Source organism: Clarias gariepinus, chromosome 8, assembly GCF_024256425.1.
Source record: "Clarias gariepinus isolate MV-2021 ecotype Netherlands chromosome 8, CGAR_prim_01v2, whole genome shotgun sequence".
NCBI lineage: Eukaryota > Metazoa > Chordata > Actinopteri > Siluriformes > Clariidae > Clarias > Clarias gariepinus.
The window spans coordinates 15,870,332-15,896,290 of record NC_071107.1 but is presented as its reverse complement, the minus strand read 5'-3'; the positions used below and the strand labels follow the sequence as shown (position 1 = coordinate 15,896,290).

At 38.5% G+C, this 25,959-nt stretch overlaps 2 protein-coding genes across 8 annotated transcripts in view; both read left to right on the top strand.

Moving 5' to 3' along the window:
• The window catches only part of kcnq5a (potassium voltage-gated channel, KQT-like subfamily, member 5a), a 132,829-nt gene extending 119,350 nt beyond the window's left edge, over positions 1-13,479 (top strand). For 2 of the 6 annotated variants that reach the window (XM_053502791.1, XM_053502792.1), the window contains exons 11-16: positions 1,572-1,677; positions 3,901-4,032; positions 4,229-4,342; positions 8,458-8,571; positions 9,270-9,399; positions 10,982-13,479. In XM_053502791.1, the coding sequence (XP_053358766.1) occupies positions 1,572-1,677; positions 3,901-4,032; positions 4,229-4,342; positions 8,458-8,571; positions 9,270-9,399; positions 10,982-12,037 (1,652 nt within the window). In that variant the 3' untranslated portion in view covers positions 12,038-13,479. The remainder of the gene's footprint in view (positions 1-1,571; positions 1,678-3,900; positions 4,033-4,228; positions 4,343-8,457; positions 8,572-9,269; positions 9,400-10,981) is intronic. The other 4 variants (XM_053502795.1, XM_053502796.1, XM_053502794.1 and 1 more) reach the window with 3 other exon arrangements.
• A 1,241-nt stretch (positions 13,480-14,720) lies between these two features.
• Positions 14,721-25,959, top strand: part of ddx43 (DEAD (Asp-Glu-Ala-Asp) box polypeptide 43) — a 33,207-nt gene continuing 21,968 nt past the window's right edge. For both annotated transcript variants that reach the window (XM_053502527.1, XM_053502526.1), the window contains exons 1-5: positions 14,721-14,991; positions 15,078-15,133; positions 18,298-18,424; positions 19,138-19,278; positions 20,192-20,273. In XM_053502527.1, coding sequence (XP_053358502.1) covers positions 14,721-14,991; positions 15,078-15,133; positions 18,298-18,424; positions 19,138-19,278; positions 20,192-20,273 — 677 coding nt within the window. The remainder of the gene's footprint in view (positions 14,992-15,077; positions 15,134-18,297; positions 18,425-19,137; positions 19,279-20,191; positions 20,274-25,959) is intronic.

Sequence of the window (25,959 nt, the reverse complement as noted above, 5' to 3'; positions counted from 1 at the left end):
AAAAAACTGTTGTGTAGCATGCATACTGTATAAGTTGTATTATTGTTATACTCTTTTATCCCTTATGTTCTTTGAATGTGGGCATTGTTGTCATAGAAGAGAACAATCTCATCAAATGTTTCATCATAGAATAAAGGTTTCAATCAGAATAGCTGTTAACTTGAATTGCAATAATTCTTCTCTCTCTCAAAAAAAAAGAGGGGGCTTCAAACCATGTCAGCACGATGACCTCACAACTGAGGAACTGGATCTGCATTTCATTTTTCACCCAGCTTTATATATGCACGAAATAAATAGTGAAGATAAATTAAATAGTGAAGTTGTGGACCAATTCCCAGTGGAAGATGATATAATGATATAACGATCGAATGCCTCTAAGTCAGAGGTTCAAAGACTTTTCCAGGCTTTATGTAATGTTCTGTTTCCTGACCTGTTTGTTCACGGCACTTAGCCATGGGTCTTAAAAGCTGAATGAGGTCAACTGCTATGTATCTTGTCCTGTTGTGTTCAAGTTTATCTCTTTTGCTTTTTGGTGTGAGAGAGTGTGCTCTTAACACTGTAGCTTCATGACAGGTATGAGGCTGCTTAAACAGTTACCTATTGTTCTGTTTCACATCAACAGTCCCTGGAGTGGCCCTCAGCACAAATGACGAGAATTAAGAGAGATAGACAGTGAAGAGACAGTGCCAGTTTGGACTGTGCATACTGCTAAAAGCAGTTCTGCTCAGCTTGTGATGGAAAAATCCACAATGTGTTTCAGTATTGACAGGCCAGTTAATCTTATGGCAAAATGGGAATCTGCAAGGCAACTATATAAGCTTAAATGACAGGAAATATTGTGGTTTGACTTTAAAAATCTTTCTCTCCTTTTAGTACTTTCCAAATCCACAATCAAACCACATTTGCATTTGTTCAGGTTTCTCAAATGCTTTGGCAGCTGTGTATTCAGCGTAGAGCAGGATTTGTATGTGAAGCCCTGTTTCAAAACATGTTAATGTGTTATGTTGTGGAAGAAATGCTGTAATGTTCAGCAAGGATCCAGCAGAGCTGAGGACATTTGTATGAACCAGGAAGTCAGGCTCTTTTTCTGAGATCAGGAACACAGGATGAGGAGTAATAACCCCAGTGGCATGAGTCAGGCTGTATCAGCAAAAACTTACATTCACTCCACATGCATGCTAATTTTTTTTCACAGATTCACAGCTGTTCGGCATCCAGTGTGTCCTGACTGAGAAGCCTCTATGATAATCCACTCCAGCCTAATGTGCAAACACTTGTCACAAGATCTGGGTTTCATTTGGTTTGATTTGGCCTAACACTGCAAAGAATTTAACAGACCAGAAAACAAAAACTTTGACTAAGAGTGTGTTAGAAAATGCCAAAACATACATGCAAAAAATCTCAGATTTTTTATAGAGAAACTGTATACATGCAAAAAAAAAATATATATTTCATAACACTGAATGTTTAGTTTACTTTGTGCAGTTGAGTTGAATTATAGTTGAATTTTCACTTGTACTGATTTTTTTTGCTAAATTGTACCTTCTTCCTTTTCCAACCCTCATGCTTAGCTGACAGTTTGGGAGGAGAGGAATGTTTTGATGAGAAAGGCTGTCACTGTGATGTCACTGTGGAGGACCTCTCTGCTCCTCTGAAGGCAGTCATCAGGGCTGTCAGGTGAGGAAATGGCTGAATTACAACTCGAAAAAAATCACATGTATGGACCAAGTTCATGTTCTGGACCATTTAACATGACTACACAGATATCAAAAATCTAATTGATTTTTAAATTCCAGGGATTTGTTTATGTTCATCGTATACAACTTATGACTTCTAAAACCTTCTGAAATAAACTTCTGAAAATCGACATATATACTTGATATATATTATATACTCTAATATATACTTGAGTAATATATGTCAAAAAATATTGTACTCATTCTCCGGTTTCAGTCAAGCCAGTGTTTAACAAATAAAAGAGATTTAACAAATGATTATTTTTGCATAGAAAAAAAATTAGATAGCATGGATGTAGGGATGGCAAAAAAAGAAAAAACCCTAATTAATGTTTTTTGAGCATTTGTTTAGGAGCATTTCTTCTAAGCTTTCTTAACAGTTGTTTCTTCCTAAACATGTTCCTAAACACACAGTGCATGCTAGTGACACCTAGTGGTAAAGTAGATGCTGTGCAAATAATAACCAGCTGCATCCCAGCTGCAGTAGGGTTTTGTTTCAAAATGGTTCAGTAAAATAATAATGATAATAATAATAATAATAATTATAATTATTATTATTATTATTATTATTATTTATAATAAATTTAACCCCACCCAATCAGCTATTTCTTTACAGACAAGGCTTATGTAAGCTTATACGAATTGTAAAATATGTGACAGGTTGTGTTATTCTATTTAATTATTTAATAAAGTTTTTATACATAGGCAACTTGATTTTCTCAAATTGAAATTAATATTAATTTTAGGCTACCATGTAGGCAATTTGTGTTTGAGCAAGTCATTGAACGACACTCAAAATGTGGACAAATATTTACTTGCAAGACAAGTTTTTCAAAAAGCAGAGAGAATCAAGCTGTTTTCTGCAGGTGCTTTGCAGCCTTTTTTTTATCAGTAGTGGCATCAAAAGGTCCTCTCGGGGTAAAGTGGATGAGATTTCTCTCTCTGCTTTCCCAAGGTGTCAAATGGACATAATCCCAGCATCTTCTGCTTACACAATGGCTCATCTGACATATACATCAAAGTATACCTGATATTCTGTCAAAGCAGGATTTAAAACACTGTGATATTGAGATCCGTGCAGTACTATGTCAATATTTTAGTTCCATCTTAACCCTGTAGAATGATTGTAATGTTTTTCACCACTGGAGGTTCGGATGATACTGGTGAGAAAAGTATTTAACGGGATCCGTGTAAAAAACTACTCCACCTTTTAAACTTTAAAAAAAGGTTTTTCTTTAAAAGAATTAAATAAATAAAATACTAAAGAGCTGTTGATTGGATAACTACAGCAGTAAAGTGTGTAGCTTCTTATTTTCATAAACAGCGATGTTTGAAGATATATCCCAAGGTCGGGGAACACATCTACTGTGTTTCAGAAGGGTCAAATTATTGACCTGCTTCAAGCAAAGTACTGCAAGAACTACTGCAGTTGGGTGAAGAACTGTCCAACACATTATTAAAACATGGAAGTATAGTGCTTATATTAAAATGTATAATGTGGTCCGAAAAATGATGTTTGACCGTAATCAGAGATGACAAATGCTAAAAATTCAACAGTACAAATCACAACAATTTTTAATTGCATTTCCACACACAATGCAATGATAACTTTTAAGATTGGGATTAAACAGCTGTGTGGCCATAATAAAACCACTTATTAGTGAGACAAGCCTTTTGTCAGGAAACAAGCCCATTGTACAAGCCCTAGACCTTATACAGTTCTCTTACGTGGCAATAAAATGAAGTCAGCTGACTACCTGTGTGCTCTCAGTGTTTATATTAGAAATTGACATGTAGTACAAGCTGTGTAGAAAGGTTTGTAAAGAATAATAATTACAACTAATGTGTATCTTAAAGTGTGTCATCTTCATTATCTGTATAAGATGCTTCTAAATTATTGGACATGGCAAACATTGCTTTTTCTGGAAGATTTAATGAACGAGAAAGCTGTTTTTCTGTGGTGTAAATTAAAAGCTTTAAAACACGGAATTAGCAAATATTTTGTGCCTGAGTTCAAAACAACTAAGATAATGAAAAGAACAAACCTGTTCACCATTTAACAACCAGCTAAACGCTAAACTACCCAAGGTCACTTTGTCTTATTGAAACAACACGTTTGCTGCTAGAGGATTTGTGATATGGGTCGTTTCTATTATTCTTTTAGAATCATGAAATTTCACGTGGCCAAAAAGAAGTTTAAGGAGACTCTGAGGCCATATGATGTGAAGGATGTGATTGAGCAATACTCAGCCGGGCATTTGGACATGCTGTGTCGTATCAAGAGTCTCCAAACTAGGTAGGCCCCGTCTCAACTTTGTATACTTATTGCCAAAAAATCTGAGTAATTTCCATAATCATGTATAATCACATTTAATTTCACTCCTGGTATTTCTTCCTTCTGTTTTCACCTGCTCACATAAAGGCCTGTCTGCTTATATGCTTGGGTGTACTGTTGTGACTACATGAATGTGTGTTTGCACTTTCCCATTTAGGTTGGATACAATAGTGGGTCCACCACAGACCCTGAGCACCAAAGCCAAGACTTTTTCCTCTCCCTCCCTGCACTCGTATTACAGCCAAGCCAAGAGGAAACACTCAGCCCCAGGGTCAGCTGACCCTCCGTCCCCATCACCAACATTAACTGACATAAACTGCACAGACATGAGTCATATGCTTAGGCTTTGTGTCTGTCTGGTACATTATTGACAAAAATTCCTACAGTTATCATGCTTCAGATTGTAGCTAAGTTATATTATACAGCATTTCTTATTTTTCATTAATTTATAATTTATTATTAATTACTTACTGTATATTATATTTATCATTATTATTAATAATACAGGTAGATGTTGCTCATTATGTGCAATTCACAGACACAGGACCTTAAGCTGTTGACTCTCTTTAACAGACTCTATTCTCCTTGCCTTTGGCTGTGTGCTGTCCTATCCTTGTTAGAAAAGGTCTCATTTTAACCCTCATTTTAACTTTATGTTTTGTATGATTCAAAATAACACATTTCAAATGTTTATATGTTTGATTGTTTTTTATCCTTTAAAGTGGCACAATTTAAAGTATCTTTACAGAGAAAAATGTTATAATTTGGATTTTTACCACCATGACATATACAAGATGATATAAACAACGGTATATATATATATATACTGTAACGGTTAATTTTTTTCCTGTTCTTCTTCCTGAATCCGTAGTATTCCTTTTACAATGGTATGATATCAGATTTCTAAATATTTATATTATTTCACCGCAGTGTTATTTCCCTATACGTAGGCACACACTCACCTAAAGGATTATTAGGAACACCATACTACTGTAATACGGTGTTTGACCTCCTTTCGCCTTCAGAACTGCCATACTTTTATTTTTTATTTTTATTATTTTTTATTTTTTTCTTATAAATTTAGTCCTGTCCAATCCTTTTTCCCCGATTTTCTCCCCAATCTAGTCGTGGCCAATTCCTCCACGTCACTAGGGGGCTCCCACATTAAGGCTACTATCACCACTCAGTCGGGAGGGCGAAAGCTATCCCGTGTTTCCTCCGAACCACGTGACGCGAGCCGACCGCATCTTTTCGAACTGCTCGCTCACGCACCGTTAGGGGCGGAGTAACACACTCGGAGGAAAGCGCTAGCCGCTCCTTCTGCATGCGCAAGCTCACAGACGCCCCTGATTGGCTGTAGCGCCGTGACTAATGTGGGAGCACAAGTACCTCTCATCCCGCCCCCCTGAGAGAGCTCGGCCAATCAGCTCTCTCTGTGCCTCCGGCTATGAGAGGAAAACAGCATCACCCGGGGTTCGAACCAGCGATCCCCGGATGATAGGGCGAGCGCTTTACCACTGCGCCACTCGGAGGCCTAGAACTGCCATACTTTTATGTGGCATTGATTCAACAAGGTGCTAAAAGCATTCTTTAGAAATGTTGGCCCATATTGATATATGCATATAGATATTGATAATAGCATCTTGCAGTTGATGGAGATTTGTGGGAAGCACATCCAGGGCACGAAGCTCCCGTTCCACCACATCCCAAAGACCCTCTATTGGGTTGAGATCTGGTGACTGTGGGGGCCATTTTAGTACAGTGAACTCATTGTCATGTTCTAGAAACCAACTTGAAATGATTCAAGCTTTGTGACATGGTGCATTATCCTGCTGGAAGTAGCCATCGGAGGATGGGTACATGGTGGTCATAACGGGATGGACATGGTCAGAAACAATGCTCAGGTAGCCCGTGGCATTTAAACGGTGCCCAATTGGCACTAAGGGGCCTAAAGTGTACCAAGACAACATCCCCCACACCATTACACCACCACCACCAGCCTGCACAGTGGTAACAAGGCATGATGGATCCATGTTCTCATTCTGTTCACGCCAAATTCTGACATCGAGACTCAGACCAGGCAACATTTTTCCAGTCTTCAACTGTCCAATTTTGGTGAGCTCGTGCAAATTGTAGCCTTTTTTCCCTATTTGTAGTGGATATTAGTGGTACCCAGTGGGGTCTTCTGCTGTTGTAGCCCATCCGCCTTAAGGTTGTGCGTGTTGTGGCTTCACAAATGCTTTGCTGCATACCTCAGTTGTAACGAGTGGTTATTTTAGTCAAAGGTGCTTTTCTATCAGCTTGAATCAGTCGGCCCATTCTCCTCTGACCTCTAGCATCAACAAGGCATTTTCGCCCACAGGACTGCCGCATACTGGATGTTTTTCCCTTTTCACACCATTCTTTGTAAACCCTAGAAATGGTTGTGCGTGAAAATCCTAGTAACTGAGCAGATTGTGAAATACTCAGACCGGCCCGTCTGGCACCAACAACCATGCCACGCTCAAAATTGCTTAAATCACCTTTCTTTCCCATTCTGACATTCAGTTTGGAGTTCAGGAGATTGTCTTGACCAGGACCACACCCCTAAATGCATTGAAGCAACTACCATGTGATTGGTTGATTAGATAATTACATTAATGAGAAATTAAACAGATGTTCCTAATAATCCTTTAGGTGAGTGTATATACAGTGCATTTAAAGAAAAAGAGAGATGCACTGTATAATGTATTGCTTAAACTCCAAATGAAATAATCTAATATTTTGAGTTACTGGATTTTGATTTTTTCATGAGCTGTAAGCTGTAAGTCATTGAAATACAAATAAAAAGGTAAAATGTTTTATTTTTAATATGAATATTAAAGCTGGAAGAGCGATGCTAGAGAAGAACCGTTTCTTGGTTTTCTAAAGAATCTTTTATATGTACCTTTAATTATTGTGTTGATATTACAAAATATTTTTAGTTAAAATGTTATGAATTATTCTTGTACTGAAAAATCTGTTGGTTTATTATTGCAACAGCAGTAATATTAACATTTAAAGGCTTACAGTGGGGCAAAAAAATATTTAGTCAGCCACCGATGGAAGGATTTTACTCAAAATCTCACGATACATGGCCCCATTCATTCTTTTCTTTAAACGGATCAGTCATTCTGGTCCCTTTGCAGAAAAACAGCCCCAAAGCATGATGTTTCCACCCCCATACCTCATAGTAGGTATGGTGTTCTTTGGATGCAACTTAGCATTCTTTCTCCTCCAAACACAAAGTTCTATTTTGATTTCATCTGACCATACAACATTCTCCCATTCCTCTACTGGGTCATCCGAATGCTCTCTAGCAAACTTCAGATGGGCCTGTAGATGTACTGGCTTAAGCAGGGGGACATGTCTGGCACTGCAGGATTTGAGTCCCTGGCGGCGCAGTATGTTACTGATGGTGGCCTTTGTTACTTTGGTCCCAGCTCTCTGCAGGTCATTCACTAGATCCTTCCATGTGGTTCTGGGATTTTTGCTCACAGTTCTTGTGATCATTTTGACCCCACAGTGTGAGATCTTGCGTGGATCCCCAGATCAAGGGAGATCATCAGTGGTCTTGTATGTCTTTCTATTTTCTTATAATTGCTCCCACAGTTGATTTCTTCACACCAAGCTGCTTACCTATTGCAGATCAGTCTTCGCAGCCTGGTGCAGGTCTACAATTTTGTTTCTGGTCTCCTTTGACAGCTCTTTGGTCTTGGCCATAGTGGAGTTTGGAGTGTGACTGTTTGAGGTTGTGGACAGGTGTCTTTTATACTGATAACAAATACAGGTAACGAGTGGAGGACAGAGGAGCCTCTTAAAGAAGAAGTTACAGGTCTGTGAGAGCTAGAAATCTTGCTTGTTTGTAGGTAACCAAATAAGTTTTTCCACCATAATTAGCAAATAAATTCTTAAAATATCCTACAATGTGATTTTTTTTTGTCTCTCATGGTTGAGGTATACCTATGATGAAAATTACAGGCCTCTCTCATCTTTTTAAGTCGGAGAACTTGCACAATTGGTGGCTGACCAAATACTTTTTTGCCCCACTGTATGCACTGAATTGTTTTTTGTTTTTTTTTTAGGGGAAATTACCCTTTATGAAACCCAAAAATGATTCCTCTGTGGCATCGCTAAAGTATAACCTTTTCTAACATCACAGTATATTCCATTTATGTCAGAATAAGTCAGAAGTAACATTCTGTTGGTTTGACATTGATTTGCCTTTAGCGCATGAAATCTAAATGTATTGTTTGCAGTAGTATTTGTGCTGACCGAGCTTTAGAGTAACTTTATAGCTAGTTCTGGATATAGTGGATATATACTGGATAATAGAAGGTTAAACAGACACCTCTCTTTCACACACAGACTTGTCACAGGCTTGTGTCCACAGCAGAGCCTCAACAGCAAGGCCAGGAACCTGTCCTCTCCTACTCTGCACTTGTATTACAGTCAGACCAAGAAGAAACACACCGGCTCAGGGTTAGAGATGTGCTAGCCACTGTTGCCTATAACATCTAACACAGTGGGAAATACTCACATGAATTAACTTTTTACTGTCTCAGGGGTCTAAGGCTGATGCTAAAATAGTGAACTTGAAAGCATAAGATCTGCTTCAGCATTGGACACCCAAGTGACCTTCGGTTGTTTCCCGAACTCTGTATAACACTTGTTTCATGTGGTTTTATTGACATAGATTTTGGTTCAACTTACAATTTAGTGTAGTGTCTAGAATGCATGAGAATACCAATAGAGTACTGTAAATATCTAACATCTCCACTAGCGAAATTAAAGCCATGAACAAGCAATTCGTTGATTTACTCTTAAATTGCTTAATTTGTTTTTGCAATGTCCACAAAAAAAAGACAAAAAGGCACAAAAAAAAAAAAAACTTTTGAAACTAAAAGTTCCATCTGATGTTCATGTTTCACACTTGCAACAATAGCATAATTAACTCACAAAATGTATTGAAATTAAAACACTGTGACTTCTGCTTGTTAAAATGTTTTCTAATTGTAATATAGAAGAAGAAAACCACTAACTACCTTTGTTCTTTACTAACTGAAATCAGGTTTCATCCCTCTGTGCTGCACAGTTTTCTGGTTATAGGGGATACAGATACAGCGATTTAATGTGTCTGTTCCATCCTTCTGTACTCATTTAGTGCTTATGTGTCACAGGGTGGACCAGATTTTGGGAAAAGGCCAGATACCCATGGACAGAAAGATAAGGGACCGAATCCTTCCAGAGGGCGAGTCTCTGGAACATGACATGAGCATGCTGGGCCGTGTGTGTAAGGTAGAGAGACAGGTGAGGCCAATAAGAATTACAGTATGTTAAACCGCAAGAACAAAATAAATATATTAAAAGATAATAGCAATCAGAGCAATTATTTCTAAATTTAATGTTCTGCAGCATGCCCAAACATTTAATCATAAATCAAGACTAAGAGTAAAGCAGACTAATTTGTTATTTAAATTTTTTGGCTTTGTTTTCATAGTTCTGATTACTTTTAAAATGTAAATGTTCAATTATAAATAGTGTATGGTCATTTAAAATTTTATTAGAAAAAATGAATCTTTCAATGATCTCTCTCAGCTCATCTGCAGTAGATTAGACTAGATTGGCCATACCATGTTGAGATCTACTGTCACTGCAAGTGAAGCAAGGGTTAATGCCTCGGTTCGAAAATCGACAAGGATTGCATATAAACTGCTAGCATTTTAACAACAATTACTAGTGTAAAGCAGGCATCAGGCATTACATTTCGAGTGAGTGAATTTTAAAAACTAGGTGAAAAGGACACCATGAAATAGCTGTTAGTAGTTACTGTACCATGCAAGCAAGAATACATGAGGGAAAAAAACATGCAGATTGATTGAGAAAGTTCGGGTGAAAAAAAAAATCCTTCTAAGTACACAGTCCTTTTTTACCTAGTCCTTGCATTACCCAGTTCGGCTCACCTCTTCTTGGTTCGCAGCTAAAATACGACCACACCCACACTGCCATACTTATTTATATGAGCTTTTCTTGCTGCTCTACTCACCAAGCAATTTATTAGGAACAATATACTTTGCTTTATAAACACTCTCAGTTCTTTATGATAAATCAGCTCCTGCATATTTTTCTGGTGCACATCTTCTGTTGCAAATTCCCTATTGTGCTTTGTCCAAAAGAAACCAGTTTAAGATGAATTTTTAATGGTAACATGGTGCATTATCATGCTAAAAGTAGCCTTTAAAAGATTGTACAAAAGGTTGTCCCCCATTTTCTGGTACTGTACTTTCTGACTATTCCTCAGAATTACTAGCCTGAAGATTTATCCGGTTTCAGCATGCAGTACAATTTTACATTAGCAACATTAGCCTCGCTGCTATTTTACTCCATTAGAAGTTGAGAGTAGAAGGAGAGTTATATGTTTTTGTTTACAGCCAACAGCAAAGCACTGTCTTGATTTTGGCTCTGATAAGATGTAGCTCTCTACTGCTTTAATTCCCAACTCAAGTAAACACAAGTAAAAGAGTGACCTCTTGGTGGAGCTGTGACCTGAGATAGAGGAGATTTTTAATCAAATTACCTTCCTTAATTTTTCATAAAAAATAACGAAAATGTCATGAAAAATGTGAAAAAAAAAGTCCAAAGAAGTTTATATATATAAAAACAATGGGATGTGTTTTTGCATTTATACATACACATACTAAAGTCTGATATGACTGTAACATTGTGCTCTTATTGCTATTTGTCAAGATAAATGTCTTAAGGTGACGACTTAATTTAGGATAACACACAATAGTTAAATATAAAACTAAAACATTAAGCTTTAATTTATGTTTAAATTTATGTTTATGTTGCATTCATGTTTTGATTAAAATTTATGTTTTTTGTGATGCAGGTGCAGTCAATTGAGTCAAAGTTGGACTCCTTGTTGGATATCTACCGTCAAGTTCTCCAGAAAGGCTCATCCTCAGTACTGGGCCTATCAGCTCTTCCTCTGTTTGAGCTAGATCAGACCTCAGACTACCACAGCTCAATTCAGAGCAAAGATATCTCCTCCACTCAGCTGAGCAGAAGTGGCATTTCCCGCTCAGTTAGTGATAACTTGCCCTGTGGTCTTCAGCTCGTTCTGGCACCCAGTGAGCTCACCGTGGGCACTGGCTTCCCAGCATCCTCTTCCTCTTACTCCACATCTCCGCTGCTTCAGAATCCACCATCTAGCCCTGAGAGTGTGTACCCAGCTTCCCCTCCTCCCATCCTTACTCCCAATAACCTCTCCAGAGCTCATTCCAACTTCCCTGAGCTAACCGGACCTGTTCCTATGACCACCCCCAACACACACACACTCCAGCTGCCCTCTGCGGTGCCACTGCCTCCAAGCAGGCCATCCAGCATGATCTCAGAGACATTGCAAGAAAGCACTCCCAGTGCCTGCCTGCTTAACACCCAGACTGAAGTTGTTTCGGACACAGAGGCTAAATGTTCAGAGAGCACAGTGCAGCTCAGGAGTAGGCCTGAGCGGAGCCCCAAAGAGGAGGGCTCCTGGAGGAGACACTTGAGTCTCGAGATTAATCCACTGAGCCTCACATCTTCCTCAGCAGTCAACCCGCTGCAGGCCGACCGGGCGTTGGGAAAATCACTCTCTGCACAGAACCTCATGCTCCCATCAGCCACAGAGTGCCACCCCAACCTGTCGGCTCGGAGTAGCGGCAGCAGCAACAATGAGTCCAATGACCGGGAGATGCTGACAGACTGGGGAGAAACAGAACTCTTTATCACTGATAAAGATCTGGCTACCAGCAAGGGGAACTTCAACCTGCTCTCTCAGCAGAGCACAGATGCTAGCTTCTCAATGGAGCTTGTACAAATGGTAGCCAGTGGACCAACTCAGAGCCAGACAAGGCCCTCGGGCAGCTCAGAGTCTCCTAGCCTGCCTCACATCCTTTTAAAATAATGCTAACACACAGAGCAGCCTCGGAGTGGAGACTGGACACACCCAACAATCCCTTATTCACTTTTTTCCAAAGGAAAGAGGGTGGCAGCTTCACTTCTTGCCTTTTCTAAGTTTTAGCTTCAGTTCGTAAAAAGATGTGATGTTCCTCATAACATTATGTTCTTACATGCCATTGCATGGATAATTTTGTCATGATGGGATTTTAAATAAGTAGAAGGTATTAAGCATTAAAAGATGACATGAAGGATTATAGTACTGAATGAGCTCTGATCTCAGTCTTGCATGTGCACTTGCATGTTTAAAATGCAACCACACAAAGGATTGAGAGTATTTATGCATTTGTGGTTATTAATGGCCGACTCGGTCTTAGAATTCATATTTGAGTCTCCTTTTTTTTTCTTTAAATAATATGCTTTATTCAGAAATGTATGTCTTACTTAAGTTAAATATTTCACCAGTAAAAGAAATAGAGCATAAGCACCATGCATATTTGTGGTATATGTCCAAAACAATTCCCAACAGGATCAAATAACCAGAGTTTAATTGATTTTATGTGACTGCCTAGAAATCTGCATCAATATCATCAACACTGTCTTCTTTAGATTTTTTTTATGACATTTCTATTGTGTAGCCTCACATATTACATAATTTATCTCACATTTGTATTGTTTTATTCTGTAGCCCACCGCAGTCTTAAAGTCAACCTAAAATGCTGCTTAACGTTCTTCTATTAGCTGGTTATCAATATAACTTCAATAAGAATGTAACACACATATGATGTCAATATCTGTTTGTATATCATGAGACAAGCCTACTAGTGTTGAAGGATTTTTGGAGCAGTGCAAAGCCTCTGGTACACACTGAGGATGATGTTGGCACTGTAGCTTACAACAGTTGGAAGCACAAAGAATTACAAGAAACCTGCAAATGTGATGAAAGGTTTTTACATAATTCAGATTTGTAATCCAGATATATGGACATGATGATACATTAGACATTAGGATGTTGCTTTGTGTTCCATCGAATCATTATAGCATACATATATTTGAGTTGCAGAAAAATTATGTAGATTAATGTTAATAATGAAGACATTTTATTTTTATTTGTAACTAAATGCTTCATGGTGCCTTTTTGCATAGTTATTTGATGTTACCTTGTTCCAATCCTCTTTATACTCTTCCCTTGGCAATTTCTAAGAGTTTAGGTTGGGAGAGTTACACATTTCTAATTGTTTTACTAAGCCTTTGTATTTTTTTGTATGTTTTGCCACTAATTCAGTAATTTATTACACAAAACTGGCCTTAATATACATGCTTGATAATGTTTCCATTCTGTCATGCTGATTAATTTATTTTTAACTATGTGCACATAACAGAGCTGAAGCTCTGGGTTTAAAGAAATAAATGCAAAAATAAACTTTATCATACTTCAATAAAGAAATGACTTGAACTCACAGAGAGCAGTGGTGTTTGGTCATTGTGGGTTTTAAGCTTACAGATATCTAAAAATACAGGGATTTCAACATACAACCCCAAGCTATAATGAGTCTATTCACTCGCTGATTGTCTATACCACTTTATTCTCTATACTGGGTTGTGGGGGCCGCTGGAGTCTATCTAACCACTAAGCAATTGTGCCACGATAATGAGTCTAATCCTAATTAAATAAATTTAAATCTTGAAAATTAAGAAATAATAATCAGTGTTTTTGTTTGAATATTTTAATTGTATTTTAGACTTTCTGTAATCGGTTTGAAATGCTGAGAAGGAAAGCTATTCTCAGTTATTTCACTGGGGAAAAAAATAGTTGAGCAACATACTCATTAACTGTTACAAAAAGCAATTTAGTAATTTCTTATTAAATCCCTGATATCAATAGAAAGAAATTTAAAAGATTTATGTCGTTGATCTACAAATAGTGACATTATGCTAAATGTAAAATGCTAAAACTAATACGACTGTTGTTTAATCCTGATACAGTGGACCCTCGGTATACAAATGCCCTCCCTTACGAATGTTTGCCTTAAGAATTAAAATTTTGCATGAAATTTGCATTGGTATACGAAACATTTTTCGGCATACCAACAAACAAACTGAACCGAGACGAACACCGGGAGGTGTCCAAACTTGTTTGTGTCAGTGGAAAGCCAAGCGAAACATTTTGTGAAAGAATTAATGAACACAGGACCATGGGTCCCAAGAAAGTAAGCAGGGATGGTAGCAAAAAGAAAAGGGAAAAACTTTCAGTGGAAATTAAAAGAGTAAAAGCAGCCGGTGCCAAGAGAAATCATACATTAAGGTTAGTGGATGTTTAATGTCTATTTATTTCATATTTAGCTTTATTTACGTTTTTTCCAAATTTTTTGATTGTTTTTATATAAAAAAATATAATTCATGGTAATAGTATTCGTAATAATTGGTAATTTTGCTTAAAAATGTAACCATTTTTAATACAGATTATCTGCATTTACATTATTTCTTATGGGGAAATTCGTATTGCAAACCGGTTTTATCCCCCTTAAGAGCTCGCCTATGTTCGTATGCCGAGGTAACACTGTACTGTACAGAACGTACAAGGCCCGAGTGGAGTGGGCGTGGCCACTTGAGCGGATGTTGGCGGCAGCGCGCAAATTTAGGCTTGTAACGTTAGCTTCACGTGAGCTGGAGTACCGCGTGCAGGTGTAATGTCGGACTGGGAGGATGAATACGGCGAGGATGAAGGCGCCATCTCAGAGCCTTCAGTTGTTCATAAAGCCACGTCGAAGGCTACCTCAAATACCAATATAAGGAACGAGTATTTTGGTGGGAAGCGAGGCGGGAAAGTGGAGCGAGAAGGTCCCCAGTGGCGGAACTGGAGGGAGCGGGACAGAGAAGTGAAGTCCCCCGTGGAGAGACCCGCCTCAAACCGAGCTCTCACCCTGAACCTGGACAACTCTTTAATAGGCAGGGTCATAGGTGAGATGCGTTAAATTGTAGAAAAAAAGCTAGCTTGTGGCTTAGCGTCGCGCATCACACGGCTGCGTTTTGTTGCCTGTGAGCAGGTCGAGGCGGAGCGACGATCCGCGAGCTGGAGCAGTCTAGTGGAGCCAGGATTAAGGCAAGTCCATCTACTGAAAACACTACCTGCTGTGGTTTACACTGTTAGCCAACTCCTTGAGCACTCGCTTGATGCTTATGAAGTGTATGAAGAGTTAATTAGTCTGAGTGAGCTACAGTATCAGTCACAAGTTTGTATTTATTTTCTCCATTTTACAACAATTATGGATTTACTGTATTTTTTCCTAACTATGAAATAACACACATGGAATTAAATAAGTAACTACACGAAAGACATTCTTAAATAGTTCTTGCAAGAACAGAAGCACCATGATGAACCTGGCTCTCATGAAGACCTTCACAGGAAAGCAAGAGCAAAACTTACCTCGGCCACAGAGTTGTCATTCATTTAGAGTCACCAGCCTCGAAAATCACCAATTAACAGCACCTCAGATTAGAGTCGTTACAAAGATTGAACACATCCACTCCATCACATTTATGAAGTAACAGACAGTAACAGATCATTGCATATTTTGGGTTCCTTTTTCAGCATTGTAAAAAAGAAATAAAAATCAGGAAAGATCTTGAAATTGGAAGGTGTGTTCAGATTTTTGACTGGTAGTACTGTATATACTAATTAATTATGCTGTCTTTTTTCTACCACCAATTTTCTTTCAGAACAAATTAGCTATTTTTGGTGCAGGAGACAAACAAAATATGTTGTAACTAATGTGTGTGTCTTAAATATTTAGATTTATAGTTTTATTTACAGTTGATCATTTCCAGGTAAATCTGAACAGTTTTAGGTGTTTTGGTACTCAACTTCCGGCAGTACAGCAACAGTTTACAAGCACATGTTCAACATGCAGTGTAACTTGTAAGGAAAAAAAAAACATCATATGAATTTGTTAATTTGTTGTGTGTTTTATGAAATCAAAAACAAGTAAAAATCATGCATACAAGGTCAAAAAACTACATACAGTAAATCATACCTAATATTTAGTTGAAGGTCCCTAAGTTTTACCTTTAGCAGATGCTTTTGATAGCCAAAGCTTCTGGTAGGATTTGGGTTTTACTTCTCTTCTTGAAAAAAATTGAAATGTTATTGTCTTTAGACACCAAGAGTGTTGCGAATAAAAGGTACGACAAAGAGAACATTACAGAGGTGAGAGAAACGCAGCACAGATGCATCAAACGTGAGGCAAATGTGCAAAAACATCTAAAAAATTCATGCTACACAAAAATGGATTCCACATCAAGCAATGTTCTTGCCACCTGCCTGGCCATTTCTCCTCTCACCCTCTTCTTCCAAACATAGGTGTATCTCAGATATTTCCACAGCCTTTTCACCTCAATATACTATATACAATAAATTATACTGCATATAAACATACTCAACATGTAGAATGTAATGCCAATAGATATAACATCTCTCTGTTTTAGCACATGTCTTCTTTGTCTTTCAACTGTTCCCTTTCAGGGGTCGCCACAGTGAATCATCTACCACCATCTGATCCTATCCTTTGTATCCTCTTCTCTCACACCAACTAACTTCATGTCCTATCTCCCTGCATCCATAAATCTCCTCTTGTCTTTCTTTAGACCTCCAACATCAGCATCGTTCTACCAATATGCTAACAATCTTTTCTCAGAACATGTCCAAACCACCTCAGTCTGGGCTTTCTGACTTAGCACATATAATGTCCATATTTTGAGCAAAATGTAAAGTTCATATTATGTCATGATTCTCAGATATATGATGATAATCTTTAACATTGTTTTATATTGCTTGTTATTGTATGGGCTACTACTCTCAGACTGAGCAACTGATAACCCAATAAATAATAAATAAAATAATAAAAACCCCACACAGCTGTGCAGATGTATTTGAAGTGTACAGAGAAGAATTAAAAAAGAGAATAGTAAAAAAGTACAGAGTAAGATATAATCACATTGTTGTCTTATTGAAGTTCTTTGGCTGCCTTATCATTTTATCGTAAAGAACCGCATTAGCTGAAACAAAGTTAATTAGAAGGTTCGTCATGTTAAATGTTTTTAAGTGCCATTTCAACAAGCTGCATTGTGATTGGTCAGAGGTGTTCTTGACACTGGTGAATAGTTGGTAAATCTGACATGGGCGGGGACAAACATCTGTTTTTGATGTAAAATGTTATATTAGGAGGTTATTGGTGTGGGTAAAAAATAGCTCAAAATATCTGTAGATCTGACTTTTTAGTGTGTTCCACAGTTATTTGATAGGGATGATGCACTTTTGATTACCTGCCAATAAGTGATATTTTCATACAGTTTTTTGGAACCACTGATTTTGGATTTGGTAATTGGTGCGAAACTACCTTGCTGACTTGTGTAAATCTGCATGTTCCTCAGATCTGCACTGAGCTCCCTGAGCTTTACTATTGTACTGTGTGTTGGTCAATCCAGTACTGAAACCAAGTTTATATTGGCACAGTGACACACCAGTGGTATGATAATTTCATTATCAAATGATTATGATGATCATTAACAGGAGGTTGGGAACTTTCAGAACCACCAATAAATTAAAAATGTAAGTGTGTTTGTTAAAGATAAAGCATATTTTTTGTGTGTATATATAATTTTGACTGAGAAAAACCAAAATAAGTTTTACATTCTGGAAAATTTTGGGTTTTCTTCTAATTTTCCCAGCAAAATAACAGGCTCAAAGAAATTGTTTAAAGCTCAATATTGGCATGGCATTTATTTTCATTATATAGTGTATCTTTATTTATCAAATAAAATTTTCTACGGGTGTGTTCTTAATAATTTAATAACAGAATGTAGTCTAGTACAGTATGTGGGGAAAACATGTAACTAAACAAACAGCCATAAGGATTGGCTCAGAACTGATCTCGTTGGCCGCCCCCTCACCGGCTGTAATTTTTTGAGTTATGTCATTCACATGTTATACTGTACACTAACAACTAACATAGCCATAAGAGAAATGGGCAGTTTGTAAAATGCAAGCTGGTCGTCATGATGTAAGCCAAATCAGCTTGCTACAGTAGTTACAGTAACATTAGGTAATATCTATGAAATAGGTCATATGTCTTTGTTTCCCTTAAGCTTAAGTTGGGCATATTACCATATATTAAAAATAAAAGTGAATCTGTGAGTCTAACTGATGCACAAAATTGTGTATATTTTAAGTTATTTGATATGGCTAAGGAACGTTTATGCTTTGTGTAGATTAACCGTGGAGAGCATGAGGGAGAAGTGTTGATCTTTGGAAACAGCGATGTCCAGCAGAAAGCCAACCATCTGATCAAGGAGCTGATTGGAACGGGTAGAGCCAGTGAGCCTCGACTTCATTATGGTAAGAGAAGGGAAGAATGGCAAGTAGATTTAGATCAGAATAGTTAAATAGTTTTTGTCAATTTAAACCCAAAGGCAGATATTGTTGATAGAGGTGCTTGTATGATGTCGAAGGTGCACAATTGTAAAAGTTGACAGTCCTCTTTATCTCATCAAAGTTGTCCCCATTGACACACTCTTTAACATGAGGGGGATGATGGGCTGCACATAGGGGCTGCGTGGTGATTGTCCATCTCTGCTATAATGTGGTGTTAAAAGGTTTAAAACAATTTTATAAGTAGGGTAGGAAAGTAGTGGACCGATATTGATATCAGTATCGCTGCATTCCTAGCCACAGTGCATACATTTGTGCATTGCTACTGCTACTAAATACTACTTGGCACAGTCCTCCAATGCCTTATGCCTTAATTATCAGCTACTTCAGTCAAGGAAACTGTAGCAATTCCTGCTTCATCATTGTGTTTAAGCCACTGTCAGCCAACCTGCCTTTAGTTTAGGTAACATCAGGCCACTCTTTTGTTAAGTGCTCAACATTGATGGAGGTGCTGTCTGAGTTCCATACATGTTATTATAATATTTGAAATAAATAAATTAGCTATTTTAGTTGGCGCATATTTTTTTAGAATCAGTTGCAAATATTGTGAGTCTCACTCTGGCAACCCTAAATAGGTCCACAGTTTAGAAACTGCAGTTTTATAGGGTTTTTTTCTGCAGGTAGTAAGAGTTCAGGCTCGAAGAGTGACTCCTGCTGGTCAGAATCTGCACCACAGGCTTCAGCTGTTTCCCCCTCTACATCTATAGATTGGAAAGCCATAAGGGAGAACAGGGGGAAATATGAGGCTTTGAAATGGAAAGGTGAGTTTTAATGATCAACACAGGGTAGTTTTTAAGGAATTGATTGGCCAAAAAAAGAACAAGGGACATTGATAAACCATAGTGTAAATTAGTGTAAACACTTAAGGGAAAAAATGTGAAATGGCCTTTATACTTGCACCATGAGCTATTTTACCAGTTTATTATCACCTTTAATGTATATACACGGTCTGTAATTTTTTTTTCTCATCATGCAAAGAAAATGATTTTGGAGATTTAACGTTGCTGGAACGGAGTTAAGAGCCTTTAAACACATTATGAAAACCTGGGAGGATTGTGCTGAACTGTCAACTTTGTAGAAGATCTGTGCACAAAAAAATATTATGAATTAGAGTCATGTGGTCTGATGAGTTTAGACTGACGCTATTTCCAATGGCCGTTTCAGGGTAGGAAGGGAAGCGCATAAATCGATGCACTCATTTTGCCTAGTGCCCACTGTACACGTCTCTGAGGGTATCACATCAATGGAGTTTTGGAGGTAATGATCCAGAAAGAGTGGACCTGGGAGCATGAGGTGTCATTTTTATTTATGAACTGGCCGCCGTGCGCATCATCAAAGACGAAGGTGCTTGGATGAAATGAGTGGGGTAATGGTTAAAGACTACGTTGGACTACGTTGGGCTACAGATTGGAATGTCCCGGGGTTAAACCCCAGTGCCATCAAGTTCTCACCACTGTAGGGCCCTTTTACATTTTTTTCAGATGTAAAATGGGATAAAATGTAAGACACTGGATAAGGGCATCTGCCAAATGCCATAATGTAAAATGTCATTGTATTGTAATTGAGAGTAAGTGACCTTATTTTTTTTTTTTTTTTGGCCAGGCAGTGTGTTTATTTGTAATAAAATTTAGTTTTTGATGTATGTGCTGTCTAATAAGAGTACTGTTGCTTCAGATCTCCCACCCCTGAAGAAGAATTTCTACATTGAATCAGACTCCGTGGCCAAGCGCAGTACAGATGAGGTTAGAGCCTGGAGGTGAGTGTGTGCGTGTGCAAGTGTGTGCATGCTGCGATGTATCAGACGTTTCAGCAGAGGCCTGTATTGAGCTGTGTATAGAATATAATTAAAATGAAAAGGCCTCTCCTCTGAGGTTTGAGATTTCGACTTTTTCAGGTGCTAACAGGTATAACTGTAAATGTGCTTAAGTAAAAGCTGTGCAAATTTCTGTAAAAAGTCAATGACATGATCACTTGCTCATTGTAAATTAGTGTTAACCAGTGTTGGGTAACGCATTAGAGTAATTTGTTTGAGTACTTGGATTACTTTTTTGATGTAACGAGTAATCCAACGTGTTATGGCCGCCGTTTAAGTACTTAGTTACTTAATTTTTTAATTTTAATACTTATTTTTTCAAAAATATAATTCGTTATTCAGACAATTTATGTAATCTGTGAGACAGACAGCAGTCATTCCCAATCCGTTAGTGTGTGTGTGTGTGTGTGTGTGTGTGTGAGAGAAAGTCGTCCTAATAGCCCCGCCCCCGATAACCTGTTCCCCTCTGTTATTACTGCTGTTATACCCCTATCTCATCTATGCGAGGACCGAAGCGTGGAAAGATGGAAACCTAATCACAGTGCCAAAACTTGTGGTGAATGAATCCGCCGGTTAGCAGCCACATGGAGTAGACGTGTAAGTTAGGTGCTCCGACAATTTTACATTCCTTCACTCCCTTATTCGTTTCTAAATGCTAAACTAAATCTTTAGGATACAATAACTTTGTACTCTTCCCCACGGTTACATACTTTTCACATTTAAAATGGCTACAAGGAGTGTTAAGGCCGGGAAAAAAGACGACACTGTGACCCCTCTAACAGTCGAGGCCATCTCTGCGCTGTTAGATAAACAACGTGAAGCGTTAGTGGCTGAATTTAAATCTTCGTTAAGTTTACTGGAAAGTAAACTGGACCAAATTCAATCCCAAGTAGAGGACCATGGACAGCGCTTACCTTCGTTAGAACTCGCTACAGATGACCTGAGCCAGCGTGTGAGCGAGTTAGAGAACATCTGCTCCGGACTTCGGGAAAACAACACTAAGTTAACGGCCAAAGTCGTAGACCTAGAAGGCCGGAGCAGGAGACAGAACCTGCGTGTCCTGGGTCTTCCGGAGGGTACTGAGAGTGGACTCCCTACCGAGTTTTTCTCGAAGTTTCTGTGCGAGGTGTTTGGAAGTGAAACGCTCCCATCCCCGCCTGAGATTGACAGAGCCCACCGCATACCTGCATCCAAACCCGCTTCAGGTCAGAGACCTCGGCCCGTCATTCTCCGTGTGCACCGGTACCAGGTTAAAGACCTTCTGGTTCGGGAGGCTCAGCGGAGAGGGAGGCTGGAATACCGCGGTCAGCAGGTTCGTATCGTGGAAGACTACGCTCCCGAAGTTTTAAGCCAGCGAGCCGAGTATAGAGACGTTATGACTGAGTTATACAACCGTGGACTCCGGCCTTCTCTCCTGTATCCAGCACGGCTCCGGATCACTCTCTCTACCGGACAGAAGAAGTGGCTTCGCTCGGTAGAAGAGGCGCAGAAACACATAGACAGTCTGCCGAAAACTACCTAGTGCACTATAGTTTTATTTCTTTTTAATACTACAATTCTCAGGAAAGTACCCTTTTTAACTTTAAATCCAGCCATTTTTACGTTTTTTCCTGGTAAGAGTATTGTGTTAAACACGTGTAGTTGTTGTTGGTTTTCTATTATTATTTTCTCTATTTCTAGTCACGTATAATTTACATGTCTGTTTATTTTTTTAGAGTTACAATGTGACGTGGGGGGAGGGGGGTTGTTTTGTGTTTTTCTCTTATTGAGAGATTTCAGTATTGGAGTGGGGAAATGTTTTATTTATATATTTAATTCTTAGTTTTTGTAAACTGTGTCGGAGCAGAAGATGGTGTGGTTAGCGGCAGGAAGATTGGTTAGGTGGAAAATGGAAAGATGGAAGAGCTTGCTGCTATGTTTCCTAGCAGCTATCTTTGTTTGTTTGGGGGTAGTGGGGTGTGTGGGGGAGGGGTGTGTGGGGCAGGGGTGGGGGTTCTCCAAAGCCAGTATTGTGTTAGTTCAGTATACACGGTGTATCTTTGATAGGTTGCTCTGTGTTTTACACTTCTGTTTTAGGACTGACGCTGGGCATTTCATTATTATTTATGTTTATCTACCTGCATCTCCTCTTAGGGAGAATGAATAGTTCTTTAAACTTTGTGAGCTGGAATGTTAAGGGTTTAAACCATCCGGTCAAAAGAAGGAAGGTGCTCTCACACCTTAAACAACTTAACACTGCCATCGCATTTTTACAAGAAACTCACATTCGCAGTTCCGATAATTCTCGTCTTATGTCGCGTTGGGGAGGGCAGCACTACCACTCGACCTTTCAGGCCAAAGCTAGGGGTGTCTCAATTCTCATTAATCCAAACATTTCTTTTGAGCAGCATAATATTATTGCAGATATACATGGTCGTTATATCATTGTTTCAGGGAAGTTATTTAATACTAATGTAGTGTTGGCTAATTTATATGCCCCTAATTACGATGACGTTTCCTTCTTTGAACATTTCTTCTCTGTTCTACCAGATCTGAGCTCATACTCTCTCATATTAGGGGGAGATTTTAACTGCTGTTTAGATCCATCACTTGACAGGTCATCTCCCAATCCTATACCTCTGAGTAAATCCGCCATGCTACTTCAGTCCTATCTTTGCAGTTTTGGTATCTCTGACATATGGCGCTTTCTTAATCCAAAAAAGAGAGAATACTCCTTTTTCTCACATGTTCACCATACTTTCTCCAGAATTGATTATTTCTTTTTAGATAATCAACTGATCCCCATGGTTAGCTCCTGTGCTTATCAGAGCATTGTGATATCGGATCATGCACCAGTTGTTATGTCTATAAAGCTCCCCAATCTTCCTCAAATTAATAAACATTGGCGCTTTAATTCTTCATTATTGATAGAGAATGATTTTAAAAAATTTATGGAAGACCAGATAGTTTTTTACTTGAACACAAATGAAACACCTGAAGTGTCATGTTTAACTGTTTGGGATGCTCTAAAAGCCTACCTCAGGGGACAGATAATTTCGTATACTGCAAATATGAAAAGGAAGGCATATAAAGAACGAAAAGATTTGACCAACCAAATTAAAGAAATCGATCAGCAGTATGCTCTATTTAAAAACCCTGATCTGTATAAAAAACGCATAGAATTGCAAACTAATTTTGAACTCATCTCGACGCATGTAATCGAATGCCAATTATTAAAGAGTAGGAGCCAATTTTACATTCATGGTGATAAATCTGGGAAACTTTTAGCTAATCAGTTAAGAGGTTTTAGAGCACAACAACACATTACAAAAATTCAGATGGAGGATGGTACCATTACTACCGACCATTCTAAAATTAATGATGCATTCAAGAATTTTTATTCTCGATTATATACTTCTGAGTTTCCAAAGGACTGTAATTCACTTGAGAATTTCTTGAATCAACTAGATATCCCAACACTGTCCCCCGATTTTAGATTAAGATTAGAAGAGCCCATATCACAAGAGGAGATTAGTTCCGCTATCTCATCATTGCAATCTGGTAAGTCCCCGGGTCCTGATGGCTTCCCTGTAGAGTTTTTTAAATCTTTCTCCTCATACCTTGCACCACAACTAGCTTTGGTTCTTTCTGAATCTTTTAAGCAAGGTAAGATGCCTGCGTCATTTAATGAGGCTCGCATCACTCTTATAGCAAAGAGAGATAAAGACCCAACAGAGTGCTCTTCATATAGACCAATCTCTCTTCTCAACGTGGATGTTAAAATCCTTGCTAAAGTCTTGGCTCGAAGATTAGAGATTGTTTTACCCTCTATTATATCTGAGGACCAGACCGGTTTCGTCAAAAATCGCTTTTCTTACTCTAACATTCGACGTCTTATGGATGTCCTGTACACACCATCAGAGGGGATCCCTGAGTGTGTCCTTTCTTTAGATGCTGAAAAGGCTTTTGATCGTGTGGAATGGGAGTATTTATTTAGGGCTTTAGAAAAATTTAATTTTGGTCCAAGTTTTATTGCTTGGGTTAAATTATTATATTCAAACCCTACTGCCTCAGTTCTGACAAATGCTCAGCAGTCCCAACCATTCAGCCTTCAGCGGGGAACTCGTCAGGGGTGTCCTCTTAGCCCATTGCTCTTTAACCTTGCCATTGAGCCACTAGCAATTGCATTCCGCAGTTGTAGGGATATATCTGGGATTTGGAGGCAGGGAGAAGAACATAAAGTTTCCCTTTATGCAGATGATCTTCTACTTTTTATATCAAATCCAATCTCCTCCCTTCCACCTGTGCTGTCATTGCTTAGTGAATTTAGCTACTTTTCAGGGTATAAATTGAATTTGCGCAAAAGTGAACTTTTTCTGCTTAATAATACAGCAGTAACAACTGGTATGTACAATTTTCCATTCAAGATAGTGAAAAATCAGTTTACCTATCTCGGTATTACAATCACAAGGAAACATAAACACCTTTTTAAAGAAAATTTTACTAGGTTGTTAACCCAAACTAAAAAGGACTTGGAAAAATGGTCACCACTGTCCATGTCCCTGGTGGGCCGCATTAATGCCATTAAAATGAGTATTCTTCCTAAATTTTTATATCTCTTTCAGTCTGTACCTGTTTTCATTCCCAAATCTTACTTTGGTGCTTTAGACTCAATTATATCCTCTTACCTTTGGAAAGGTAAACATCCACGATTAAATAAGTCCCTACTTCAAAGATCTAAAAGAGATGGTGGCATGGCTCTGCCTAATTTTCGCTTTTACTACTGGGCAGCAAACATTCGATCTGTCATCTTTTGGGCATATTTTCATAACCAACCTAATCGGCCTGCCTGGGTGGAAATGGAGATAAAGTCTGTCAAAAATCTCTCTGTCTCTGCACTCCTTGGATCTGCACTCCCCATCCCCTCAATAAAATTAATCAATAACTCAGTTGTTAGGCACACCTTGAGAGTATGGGCTCAGTTCAGAAAGCACTGCGGTCTTCTGGGCTTCTCTCTGTCCAGTCCTATTGTCTCTAACCATCTCTTCCAACCCTCCTTACATGACTCAGTGTTTCAGGAATGGTACAACAAGGGTATCAAGCTTTGCAAAGATCTGTTTGTTGACCATAAGTTTGCATCGTTTGAGCAGCTTTCTGAAAGGTTTAACCTACCCAATTCAAACTTTTTCAGATACCTGCAAGTAAGACACTTCATTCGCTCTTTAATACCGAACTTCCCTGAAGCTCCTGCTGCAAATATTATAGATAATCTCCTATGTTTGTCCCCGCTGCGTAAAGGCCTAATATCCACTATTTATGGTGGATTGATGGGTTTGAGTTACACCCCTTTAAGTAAAATTAAAACTGCTTGGGAGAAAGATTTAAATCTCTCGCTGTCAGATGATACTTGGAATTCAATTCTTAAACTTGTCAATTCAACTTCCTTATGTGCTCGCCACTCTTTATTACAGTTTAAGGTTGTACACAGGGCTCATTTCTCCAAACTTAAACTTTCCCGTTTTCACCCAGACATTGATCCTTGTTGTGAGAAATGTAAAAGTGGAGAGGCGTCTCTTATTCATATGTACTGGACATGCCCGAATTTGGAAAAATTCTGGAGGGATGTTTTTAAAACCTTGTCGTACATATT